The 13,117-nt window shown below is 40.0% G+C and overlaps 1 protein-coding gene across 12 annotated transcripts in view; it reads left to right on the forward strand.

Moving 5' to 3' along the window:
* Positions 1-13,117, forward strand: part of DAB1 (DAB adaptor protein 1) — a 475,330-nt gene that overhangs the window by 451,990 nt on the left and 10,223 nt on the right. For 9 of the 12 annotated variants that reach the window (XM_074831919.1, XM_074831918.1, XM_074831929.1 and 6 more), the window contains 6 exons: positions 1,678-1,734; positions 4,609-4,671; positions 5,820-5,928; positions 8,391-8,939; positions 9,768-9,895; positions 10,821-10,919. In XM_074831919.1, the coding sequence (XP_074688020.1) occupies positions 1,678-1,734; positions 4,609-4,671; positions 5,820-5,928; positions 8,391-8,939; positions 9,768-9,895; positions 10,821-10,904 (990 nt within the window). In that variant the 3' untranslated portion in view covers positions 10,905-10,919. The remainder of the gene's footprint in view (positions 1-1,677; positions 1,735-4,608; positions 4,672-5,819; positions 5,929-8,390; positions 8,940-9,767; positions 9,896-10,820; positions 10,920-13,117) is intronic. The other 3 variants (XM_074831928.1, XM_074831930.1, XM_074831927.1) reach the window with 2 other exon arrangements.

Here is a 13,117-nt window from a genome sequence, read left to right on the forward strand (position 1 = left end):
TGGAGCATCTTTCCAGGCTTCTGGTTGTTTTCTATCATGCACTGGGGAAGGAGGGAGAGGATTGTTGACTTTAATTGCAAAGGTTAAGCGCTTTGTATCGAAAAGCCAAATTGGAGGAAGGCTCGAAGGGCCAAGTTCTGCCCTCGGTAGCTGTGTTGCAGCCTCGGCACGGTCGCCGTTGCAGGCTGTTCCATGCTCTGATAGACAGGGATATTTCACCCTTAGGAAGTGTCTCCTCACCAGTGTGTGATGCAGAACATGAGCTAATGGAAGATGCAGCTCAAGTGCTACATGATAATTGGGCACTTGGGGATGTGCCGTGACATGTTGGGCAAATGTTTTCTGCAAGGTCCCGCTGTAGCACAGGTGGGAATTTCTAATGGTCCATTGAACGCTGCGCACATGTTTCCTCTGTGCTGAGACATGGTTATTTCTCAGCTGGTTTCACAGAGCGATCAGTGTGCTTGGGGGCAGGATCTGCTTCAGAGCGACACGAGCTGCATCCCTGGGTGCTGGAGGATGGGGGGGTTAAACGAGGGGGCTGTCAGAACAAAAAGTGATTAACTACTGGCCAAAACTGGGCCCTCCTGAAGGTCTAAACCCATCTGGTTTCATTTTAAGAATATTTTCAAGCTCTATGGAGTTCTTTGAATAAATGGACACAGCTTTTTTCACACTTTCTTTACCTGGGGCTGGGGGAACACACTGTCAGCTTCAAGTAGGTGCAGGACTGGGTCCTTTTCCTGTTTGTGCCTGATGGCATTTTCATCCTTTAGCTTTGGCTTTTGCCAGTCTTTTTTTTTCTTCAGATCTGTCATGAGATGAGAGGGGGGAAAAAAAGCATTGTAGGCTGTTTCTGAGATTTTTAAACTTCTTCATTTTAAGATGACATGGGATTACTGGCTGGTAACTTGTATGAAGCTTCTCAGTCATCTAAAATTGGATTTTTGATAACTTGCTGTTATGTTTGTTTCTTAAGAAATAAAGTCTCCAACACTACAATAAATGTTATCTGAAATTTAGCATTCTGAGGACACTGAAGTGATGATTTGTGTTAAATATGTAGATGAATATAGATTTGTATGCATGTGTGGGCAGTATACTCCCACATATATTTACACAAACACAAACTATGGATTTAAATATAGCTTGAATTGACTTGTAAGTACTTGTAAGTATTTTCTTTAATTACTACGGGAAGAAAATATTCATCTTAAATATGTTTACATTGATGTTATAGTTCTAGTTAAGAGGAAGCTGTGTTTTTCTGCAAATACTTGCTTTTACAGCTTTTTTTGTCCTGAGGTTGTTAAGTCCTTTCATTCACCAAGCCAAAGAAAAATTCCATTAATGTAAGCAGGATCAGAGCTCACTGAGTATGCTTATTGCTGGATTAATAAATATCTGGGAAAATAAGTAGTTATGATGCAAGTGGTAAAATTGCCTTATACACCAGAAGATGAGATTTAGCACAAAGTGTATGTTTGCCCCACATCCCAGCAGCATTCAAACTCACTGTTTTGACTGCGTGATTTCATATCTGTGCTCACTGCAAGATGGAAAGGGTTTTCATTTCAATACTGAAGTCAATAATTATGGAGGTTATCATTTTCATGCTCAGAAATTCATGTCATTTTCATAAATCATTCATTTCATTTCATAAATCATGCTTTACAGCTGCAGAATGGAAACTTATTGCTGGACATTGATGAAAATCTTGTTTCAGTCACTCAGGTAAGGTTGTGACACTAAAAATGTTTTAAGGAAATATAAATGAAATCTTCTATAGGAATAGTGCAATTTGAAAATGTTCAGCTTGGGATTAACTTTACTGGAACGAAGCTAATATCACATGTGAATAATTTAAAAAAGCGTAATGGGTAAAATCAGTTCTGTACTGACAGTGAAATCACAAAAATAAAAGATAACTATTTGGTGTCCAGAATCTCATATGCTGCAAGTGGATAAAACTACGTCTGTGTCAGAGAAGATGCATTCATTTATTCAGACTGAGAACTGGGTTGTAGAAAAAAGCTAGATCCAGAATCCAGATCTGAACCATTTGGGACTTTAAAATCCCACCTCCAAGTGTTGCTGTTCAAAGCTGTCTCTAGTAAGTAATTGAGGAAGTTGTGTTCCCACTAAATTTCTGTTTACATTCTCTCATGTAGTTCTGTAGCTCCTGTTGCATAGAAGGTTGCTGTTCTGTAAGAAATAATTCCCCTGCAAATATATTTCTTTTTATTGGGGAATATTGTGAATGAGGGCTTATTACAACAAATAGTGGAGTTGGCCTTCCTATCAGTCTCTCCAGCTGCCTGTTTAGAAGTCCATCCGCAGAGTTTCTCTTATGAGCTTTAACAGAATTATATCTGTGAAGAGTTTTCAAAGATTCATCACCTTGAAGCACTCTGAAAAGTATTATTATTCCCATTTTAAGGGGGTATTGAGGCATAGAGATCTGAGTTGCCACCTTTCAAGTGCATACCACATAATACTGAGTTCAAAAGTATACTCTGTGAATTTTCAGTATTGATATAAAACATATAATATCTTTTCCACCAAATATGAATAACTTTACAGACACTTCCTCTTGGGTTGTGTAACCATGTGTGCCCTGCCCTTTCACATCCCCTCTGGCTTGCTGTCCTGCTTCCTCACCAGGGATGGAAGCACTGGGGGAGCCTTTGCTCATGGCCTCCTTGAAAGCACACAAGCTATTTCTTAGCAAGCCAGAGAGGAGAAAACAGTGAAAAGCTCACCAGGGATGCAGGAAAAGGGCAGATTTAGGGGTGGTGCTGGACAAGCAATTTGGAGAGATGAGAAGAAAGTGGCTCTTTCAGTGATTCCATGTCACCTGGCATCTCTCGAGTCAGTAGTGCCTACTGGAGGCTTGAAACAATTTCCAGATGAGTGCTGCTCTTGTCATTATTCCAACTCTTCTGGACATTTTAACAGTGCTGGCCTACTGTGTTTGCACACACTGCAGAAGTCACTTATGGGCTTTTTGTTGCAGAAGCTCCTTCTAGCGGTATTTTAGTAACATACACTAGAATCGGTGTACCCTGAAGAAAACGTGGGTTTTCTTCTTTCTTCCTTTTTCCATTTCCACACAGATACTTAGAAGGATATATAAGCCTGTAAGAAGAAAATATATTGTCATAGCACTAAAGCAACATGATCTATTTAATATAAGACATGATGTGAGGAAATGTGAAATAATTCATCCCTAGGTACATCGTTAGACATAAAGCTGAGAATCATCCAAGCCACTAGACAAATTCCAGGTCTAAGTGATTGTAGCATTGCTTTTGTATATGGGAGTAGAGATTGGATTGCAAAAATGCATAAACCTTTGAAATTATTATATTTTGAATGATAGTCTTATTTCTTAAAGGATTATTTATAATAGAAGGTTGAGGGCGGAAAAAAATTTTAGGGAGATCTTGCTCCTTTGGTAGGTTGTAAAGACTGTGTGGTTAATGTCCAGAGCACTAAGTGGCTGCCTTTGCAAGTCAAGACTCAACTGAAATTCAAACTTATATATGTGATAGGAGGCAGCAAGGTCTATGTGCCTAAACTGGGGTGGAGATTCAATGAACTGAATTATGATTTGCATTAAATCTCATTCATAATGAGAATTGTGGCTTCCCACATGTGTGGGTGTGATTGAGTACGATACAGGGAAGAAGGAAAGCCAGTAAGCAGAAGAAAGGGAGTGGAAATAGAGTAGTCCTTGAGTTCCCATCAAAGCTTTCCAGAATAGCCACCCTGATAAGAATGGTAGGTGGGGTTTAGGTTTCCTGCAGAGCTATAAGGAATCCATGCTTTACTGTCCCTGGACTCCAACTAAACTGATTTGAAGATGGGTGGAAGAGAGTAATTTTGCACCAGAACGTGTGAAGGAGCTTTGTACAGCCACTCAAGGTGCTCCTTATTATGAAAGTGCTTTTTCTCCTCTGGTCCAGCTGAGTGAGACCTGTATGGGTGACCTATTTTGAGATCAAACTGAAGGACACCCTGAGAAAACATTTCTAGCATGAGTTAAATGTAGAGCTACAAACTTATAATAACCCAGTTGTGCATCCTCCTTCAAGTCCACTTATTCAGGTCACACCTGTCCCATGGGCAAGGGGAAATCAGGCAGCACTTCAGAAGCCCTTCCCTTCTGTGTCCTTCTGTCATTTCCACAGTCTGCTGCTGTGTTTTAAGACCTTGAAATGGTGGTTTAGAAAAGGAGCCAGGGAAAAGGACTGGCCATAAATCATGCTTGGTGCTCACTGATGTTAAGGGCAGAGAAGTAATGCATCCAGTCCCATTTTGTATAGTTTTTTCATGCTTTATTCATTTTTTTTATGGTGGAGAATTCCTTACAGAATCATTTTATAGGATCAGCTGCTGGCTATTTGGGTTCATCAGCAATATCAAAATCCCACAGCTTGAACTCATGTGCTTCCTCCATATGGGACTTGACATTGGAAGCCTACACGGCTTTGGGGGAATTTATATTGCTAGCTGCTACTAGTTAACTTTCCAAGTTGTAACTAGTTAACTCACAGTTTCTTCTCCTCAGAAGATAAATGGAAATGTTTTTTTTTCCCCTTACAGGCTGTTACCCAACTAGAGCTTTTTGGGGACATGTCCACTCCTCCTGATGTAACCTCTCCCCCAGTGAGTACCCCGGGAAACTGAACTGTGCATTTTTTTACATGCTATTTTCAACACATTTATTGAGCACATTTACAATTCAGGTCATCAGCCATTCCAGGAGGGAGGATTTCAAAGTAGTTTTTATGTTGCAAGAAAATAAACATAAAGCAAATTGAATGTGGAGTCACTGCTTCATGATGATGTGCAAAAATATCTTCCATTTTTATTTTTCTGATATAGGGCTAGGTGTCACGTAAGATATAACCTGAGCTGCAGATCTCCTTCCCTGGTGTTTATCAGAGGTGCATGCTTCACTGCACTCTGTCTCTCCACTGCACTGCAGGAAGATCCAGTTACAGCCTCATATATCATGTCTCCTTGGTTCCACCAAGCACATATCCCAGAACTGCTGTTAAAGAAAGGAAGACAAAGCAGTAAAGAGAGAGAGGGCTGAATGTGTTTTGAGGGCAAAGAAAATTTTCTTAACGTGCATTTCCATGTCATAAAATGAAAACATGATCATTTTCCTACAAAGTTTTTGAACCTTGTGTTAAGCTGTAGGGGAGTATGAATACACTGCGAAAATTGAGGCACTGCGAAGTCAGGAGCCTCAGATCTCCAAGGTATTCTGGAGCATGTCTGGCACTAGATGTCAAAAGTCCTGTCTCCTCATCCTTAGCTTGCTCAATTGGATTGTGTTTCTCCTTTAATGTAGGCCTATGGTTCTGGTCCTGTTGGTTAATTGGAGAAAGCATATTTATTCACTTTTCCATAAATCCTACAGATGCTTCATTTGCCTTTACTGTTTCTTATGTTAATGCCTCTACTGGTTGTCACCTGACACACCTAGAACCACAAGTGTGTATGTTCTGGAGAAAGAAATTATGTCAATATTTTGCATGTGATGTATTCCAGGCAAATTTGATTTCTATTTTTAAATCTTATACAAAGTCTCTCATTTTCTTTCTTTTTTTTTCCTGTCTCCAGCAAATTCAAATACTCGTATTTCTATTGCTTCTTTCCTTCTACATCTTTCCATTATTTTTTCTTTCTCTTTCTTCCCTCCACACCTGTATTTTTAGAGTTACAGATGTCATGACAGCAAAGTATGTGCTGCAGAAGCACATACATAGAAGTCATCGCTGTATTTTATTCCTGTCTTCTTTCAGACTCCTGCTACTCCAGGTGATGCCTTTATCCCATCTTCATCCCAGTCACTTCCTGCTAGTACAGACATGTTTGGTTCTGTACCTTTCAGCACTGCTGCCGTACCCTCAGGTAAGAAATCTACTGGAAATACAGGCTCAACTCAAGTTTGGTGATCAGTTCTCAGCTCTGGTTTGCATTTCAGTACTCAATTAATGAATTTAGTACACTGGAAGTGGGGAAGGATTTTGAGGACAGTGCTGCAGGGCAAGGCAAAACAAATCTTTAACAAGCAGGGAATAAATTATTTTGAATTTACCCACATTTTTTTAAAACAAGTCAAAAAAGTCACTGGGAGTTCCACCATAGTTCAGCCATCTGGATAACACACCTTCTAGGTACGGTAGCAAGAGAGAAAAAAGCATTTAGTTTAGCTTTGCCTTTTATTGCGATAGCAATGGATATCCTGTGCTGTCTCCAGTAAATAGAGAATGAGACTTGGAGAATGAATAGAGAATGAGACATGAAGAACTTGATTGCATTTCAAAGGTATTCCATTTGGTCAAATCCTGATATTTCCTTTAGACTCTTCTGTGTTCCTCAAAGTGCTCAAAATTCAAAAGCTGTGTAGCATTCTGCACAGACACGCAAGGCTTGTGGTTTTGACTGCTGATCTCTCCCTGGGATACTCGAAGCACTACAAGAGCAGCGCTCTTAACTCCACTTAGGATAAAAAAGGAGGAGGAGGATTGCCTTGAATCATTCAATAGTGACTTTCTAATTGGTTAACTCCTCTGATGGGCTGCGTTGCAGCATCAGATTAGTGCACTGCATCTCAGAAAGGTTACGCTGATGGTGAAGTGTTTGGGGATAATGTGAGATGAAAACCCTTGCTGCTTGGATGAGGTTACAGTAGGGGCAGGATAAAAGGACATCTGGAGAATCCATCATAGCCATCTACTGAAATAGATATGTATCTGAGTTACTGTTCCCTTCATCACTCATTAATTTGGTCTTTCAAAGTTCAGTTTCTGTTTTTTCGTTTCATTATATTTTGGGCTTTTCCTATTACGATTTCACAACGACCCTTACATTTAGCATTACAAAACAGCCTAGAAATAAAGCAAAGAGGAAAAGATACAGGAGGACTCAGAAAAACACTCAGATTAGAAACGAGTTTTAAGGCTATGACAGTATTAATAGTAAAAGAGGTTACATATTGTAAAGATTAGTAGTAAATCATTACTTTAAATGTGAAACAGCACATCTGTAAAACATAATACTTCTCTCAATGGAACGTAATTGTATTACATGGTTTAATTTTTAACATTTTTTACAGTAGTTTTAGTTTCAGATTTTTGTTTTCATTGTAAATAGAAAAGCACCTGATCATATAATTCCTACACAGTCAAACTCGTGGTAGCTTGAAAGGAAGTTTCAGGTCTGACAGGAAGGAATTATAATTTTAGTTTTAATCTTTAATTTCCTCTCCAACTAGAGGGGATTTATGCCAGCATAATACTTGAAGCAGTTTGTTATTATTAGGTACGTAGTACAGCAGAAGCTCAGGACCTTTTTGATGTTCCCAAGTAACTGGGTAATAACCAAATGTGGGGGTTTTTAATCCGAATTCATCTGGGTTCTCTCTTTTTATTACACAATTTGAGACACTTGTTTTGCTCTTCGGAGTCGCAACGGTTTGAACTGTAAATGTGTCAGAAGAGATGCACAGAGTCTTTCTCTTGCAAGAAGGTCGCACTGTCATTAGAGGGCCCTTGAGCTGTCATCTAAAGGTGCTTCCCTGTAACGCAGAACCAGTTTTATAGCTGTGCCATTGGCTGATGTTGGTGGGTCACTCTCCCCAAGAATAAAAGCAAAAAGGATGAGGAACTGCAGCAAAACTATGTAGAGGGGAGGGAGTCCTGGAAGTTCTCTTCCTTCCCTCTGCTTGCTCTGGCTGCTCATTTTTTAGCAGCATAGGGGCTGCTGTGATAAGATGAGCTCCATCCCAGCCTGACCCAGTGCATCATGTTCCGTCCCGGAGATCCTCGCTCCAAGAGGAGCAGAACAGGCAGAGGTGAAAGGCAGCGGATGGGGTAGTCAGGGTAGCAAGAAGAGCCTGAAGAACTCAGTGGGGAGGAGCATGGTTGTGCTGCAAGGGGGTGACATTTCCTTGAACTGCTGTGGTTCTGGTAAGTGGTTCAACCAAACTGATCCTGGCTGTGCTTTGACAGAGCACCAGGGAAGAGAGCTGCCAGATGGCCAGCTGCCGACCAGGTCCATGCACACAGGTCTTCTCAGACCCATGGGGGTACTCACTAAGGAAGAAGAGAAGAGCTTTTTTTATTCAGATGAGGGGAAGGATTATTGCCAGTATCCACCAACCTGTGTTTTTGTGTACAAGTGTTTATTCAGTGATGTGAATTCAACAATGTCTTCAGTTTTCTTTTTAAGGTGTGCTGAAGCTCTGGGATCACTAATGTAGCCTACATGTTTCTGATGTATTGTGTGGCTTTTTCTGCATGCTCTTGACAATAGTGTTAAAATCTTTCATCTTTTTTTTTTTTTTCCCTTACTCTCTTTGTTCTTTGAAGGTTATGTTGCCATGGGAGCTGTTCTGCCCTCATTCTGGGGACAGCAACCACTTGTTCAACAGCAGTTGGCCATGGGTGCTCAGCCTCCAGTTGCTCAGGTGATGCAGGGAGGACAGCCGATAGCATGGGGCCAACCCGGTATTTTTCCTCCTACTCAGCAACCGTGGCCATCTGTAGCTGGTCAGTTCCAACCAACTGCCTTCATGCCAACACAAACTGTTTTGCCTTTACAAGCAGCCATGTTTCAAGGTACCATTGCTCCTATAGCTACTGTTCCACCCACAAGTGATTCCAACAGATCGAGTCCACAGACAGACAGGCCCAGACAGAAAATGGGAAAAGAAATGTTTAAAGATTTCCAGATGGCTCAGCCTCCACCAGTGCCATCAAGAAAACCAGATCAGCCTTCCCTCAGTTGTACCTCAGAGGCCTTCTCAAGTTACTTTAACAAAGTTGGGATGGCACAGGAAGCAGATGATTGTGATGACTTTGACATCTCTCAGTTAAATTTGACTCCTGTGACTTCCACAACACCATCTACAAATTCACGTGAGTATAGCCATACCTTTCCTCAGATGTGACTGCTCCTCAAAGCATTTCTTCCTTTTTTTTCATACTGTAAATTGCAACACAGATATGGACTGAGAACCTTCATACATGGTCTAGATTATTAAATGTGTTCAAGGCATAAAGAAAAGTACCAGACGGGAATTTCAGAGACCATTGAAATCAACAGCCCCAATAGCTGCAGTCTGAAATTTAATTTCTAAGAAGACAGTGATATATGTTCTGTGCTAGGCACATGCAAGCTAGTTGGAAAATGCCCATGACATTCAACCTTATAAATGGTTTCACTTATGTCCCGTTCAAGCTATACCTTGCAGAAATTAGGGGATGGGTATGTATTTTAATAACTTGATGTATTGGACATACGGGGAAATTAATTGAAAAGCTGTAAAATAAGCTTACTGTGTTTGTGGCATTGAGATGGGGGATTTTGCAGATTGCTGAAAAGAGGAATTTATGAGACACAGATTTACCAGGGGCCAGCCAGAGACCTTCTGTTTCGCTTCCCTGCCATAGGGCAGGCGACTCATGCATTCTTAATGTAATGTAGGGGCATCTCCCTGGTACCTGAAGACATGTGCCAGACGCAGCCAAACTTAATTTGGAAAGTGCTGAATGAAATCAAATATATAGAATTGATAATGACTACTGTGTTCAAGCTTACCTCTTAACAGCTGCTCGCCAGAAAATAATTTTCAAGGGTAATAGAAGTTGAGGGCTCTGAAGCATGAGCAAATTTTGTGCTGCTGTGCCTTTCTGAACAAATTAACAGTTATGTATTGTGTTGCTGTTACTTTAATCTTTGTTTAGCTCCAACCCCTGCACCCAGACAGAGTTCCCCATCAAAATCATCAGCATCTCATACCAGTGATCCTGCTGCAGATGACCTCTTTGAAGAGGGGTTTGAAAGCCCAAGCAAAAGTGAGGAGCAAGAGGCTGTGAGTAGCACCAAGGTTTCTAAATACCAATTAGCTCTTTTTAGCTAGAAAAGACAGAAGTTACTTGAATGTTGTTCGGTAGCATCAGAAATAACTTCTAATAGGACTGGGTGGTATTTAAGGGGGGACTGCAGACAGAATTCACTTCCTGCTTTGGTTTTGATAGCTAATAGCATGACATTTCTGTTGATATTCACTAGTATTGCATATAAGGAACCAAACTCAGAGTTCATATGTAAGGTTGTATATGTTAGTTGTATCCAGTGTCATTTTTAGCATACCAGCCTTCACTTATTGATGGTAAGGAAGTCTGAGGTAAAACAACATACATGCTGAGGCTGCAGAAAGAGATGTGAGAGTCTGTGTGTTAAAAGATGATGGTTGATGTTGTCTTGCACAATCTTGCATCCCAGTTGCTTGCCTAGTTACATTCCTCAATGTTCTGGCCCTCAGTATGTGATTTCTTTGCCTTAGATTTAGTGGACCAAAGCAAGAAATGTTATCCAAGCAATGACTTTAAATCACAATGTATCTTAGGCAGATAAGAGCCTAAGTGAGCCAAAGGCAAGAGGGAGTCTGTACAAAAAAAAGACTGAAAGGTACAAAATAACGCAAGCTTGGACTCCCTGATTCACATAGTTTCACTGGCTTTCAGGGCCTTTTGCAGTTCTGGTTTGTCTGATCCAGTACCTTCTGGGGCAGCTCCTGCATGGGCTCCAGCAAGTACTGGTGAGGTCCTTTCCTGCCTGCATCAGCTATAGGAAACCATTATGGCTTTTGAGAACATATCAGTGGTGAGGTCTCACTTTCTGGTTTTCATGAGATAGAATGTACTTGTTATGCCCACAGCATGAAAATAACCTCATGTTGACTTTTCACTTTCTATTGTTGAGAAAAAAAAAGGTGTTATGTTCTTGTATTCTAGCCTGATGGGTCTCAGGCCTCATCCAACAGTGATCCATTTGGTGAGCCAACTGGTGATACTATAAGTCCACAGGTCGGTAGCTAGATAGCGCAGGTTGTGGTAGGTATCTGTCCTTTTTTTCTCTACACCTTGAGGTGCTCACTTATTCTTCCACCAGTGCCTACCATTGCTTTCATGGATGCATGGTTTATTTTTCCTTTCCATCTCTTCTGTTTTTTCTCTCCATTATCCACAGTGCTCATGCTCAGTGGTTTGCATGGCTTTTGCCATTCACTAAGTGTTGCAGCTTATGCAAATATGTTTCAGCTGCCTGCATGCTTTAAAGAAATGTAGATTTATTTTACTTTGTGTTCAAATTCTAAAGGGATATAGGGAAACTGAGCTATTACTAACAATGTGTTAGGCAGAACATTTTTTGTATCGAATCCACTCTGGCCTTTAGTCAGATGTAACATATTAAATGGAATAAGACATCTTACCCATAGACATAACAAACATTAAATAAAATTATGTAATGATACATGAACACCTCTACCCTAAATCAATGTGATAATCAGTAGAAGAAGCATATTTATTATCTGCATGTAAAAAATACTGAATGGGTTTGTGTATTTTTATCTCCAACTGCAAATTAAAAACATCTGAAAATTATGATCATTCATATTACCATTGGCATACTGATGTTTTAAAAATTATTCATAAAATGTAAGTCATTTAAGTCCAGACAGACGGGAAAGATGATCTTTTCATCTTTTGTGTTACAGAATACGTTAGAAAATGCGGCTGCCAGTGAACGTTCTGTGATTTGTTTCAATACAATCTATATGTTTTACCAAGAAAACAGTAAAGCTACAAAGTTTTATGAGTGCTGAGGATTGTTATTCCATCCAAATACTCTCTAGTGTTACTATTTGAAGGATATGTTTCATTATCTTCTCCCTGTCTGCCATTCATATTTTGTATTACCCAAATACATGATCTGGTATGGCTTCTGTGCTTCGGCACAGAGCCTCTGGAGCAAATCCATAACAATGGTAGAACCCTTTTGATTTTTGTACAGAAATTGCACTGTGTTTACCAGTGACTTATCCACCCTTAGCCAAAGTAATTTGGTTTCAACTCAAAATTAATAGTTTCATTAGGAGTCAGTTTACTCTGTACATTAAATATGGTTAAAGAAATCTTACAGTAACTTAGCTTTGATCCACGTGGGAGTAATAAGATTATCTCTTAATAATATGTGGTGCTGTGAGAAGGCATTTCCCCCTTCTTTAGCTTCACCAACATAATGCTCAGCTCTTGGGGGCTGAAGCAAAAGTAGCATTAAGCTTTGTGTCTCACTGAGTCTAAAAATGACAGTGTAAGGGTAAAGCCAAGCTGGGATGAGCTGCTCTAGCAAGAGCATCTGTTGGTTATTGTACTCCAGCAAGAACTGCTTCTGCAGATGGATGGTGCCACATAGTAATTTGGCTTTGCCTTTGCCTGGCCTTGGCCAGCACTGACATAGCCAGCTATCCCAGCTTCAGACCATTTCAAGAGTTCTTTCCTAGATCAAGAAAGAGGATTTGACCTTTATCTGAGTCCCACACTCTGGAAACCCACATACATTTGTTTATAACAGTTTATCATAGTCAGAGTAATTGTGAAGTTCATCCCGGGGAGAATAATGATAAAACCTCTTTCTAATTTTCTGACTGTCACAAAGATAGTTTGTATCCTTTGTAAACTAGCATGTCTCATATTTACCTACCAGGAATTCTGGATATAACTTGAAACAGTAGTTTAAGTCTGTTGTTAATGCATATTACTGTGCAAGGCAGTCAAGTGAGGGACTCCTATTGTTCTGCTATTATGTAACACTTAGTAGAATACATTCTTTAACTGTCAAGGGTCTGTGGGAGCTACAAGAAGAGTATATTGCCAATTATTCCATGTTTTTTCTGTATTTTTTGTTAATCCTTATAGAGGCTTATATAAAATATGTATAATTCTCAGAAATATATTCTGGGAAATGTTAAATAATGTACTGATTATCGTATTATAGTAATTCCTAAAAGCTGTAGGCAGGAACAGGAAGCTAAACAAAAAGAAAGCCTCTATCCAGTGAAGTTACACTAATATCATTGTGCCTCTGTGCAGTGCATTCAACAGCAGTCCGTAGGAAATCTACTTGCTAAAACCAGCCCATCTAATTCTAAAGACTAGTATCGTCAGAGCAACGGAAAGTCTAATCTCCATGGAAAATTATCAGTTCAGGACTTACTACTGTGTTGTGTATTGAGCTCTGCATTTGGAGA

Source organism: Strix aluco, chromosome 8 (genome assembly GCF_031877795.1).
Source record: "Strix aluco isolate bStrAlu1 chromosome 8, bStrAlu1.hap1, whole genome shotgun sequence".
In the NCBI taxonomy this organism is placed as follows: Eukaryota; Metazoa; Chordata; class Aves; order Strigiformes; family Strigidae; genus Strix; species Strix aluco.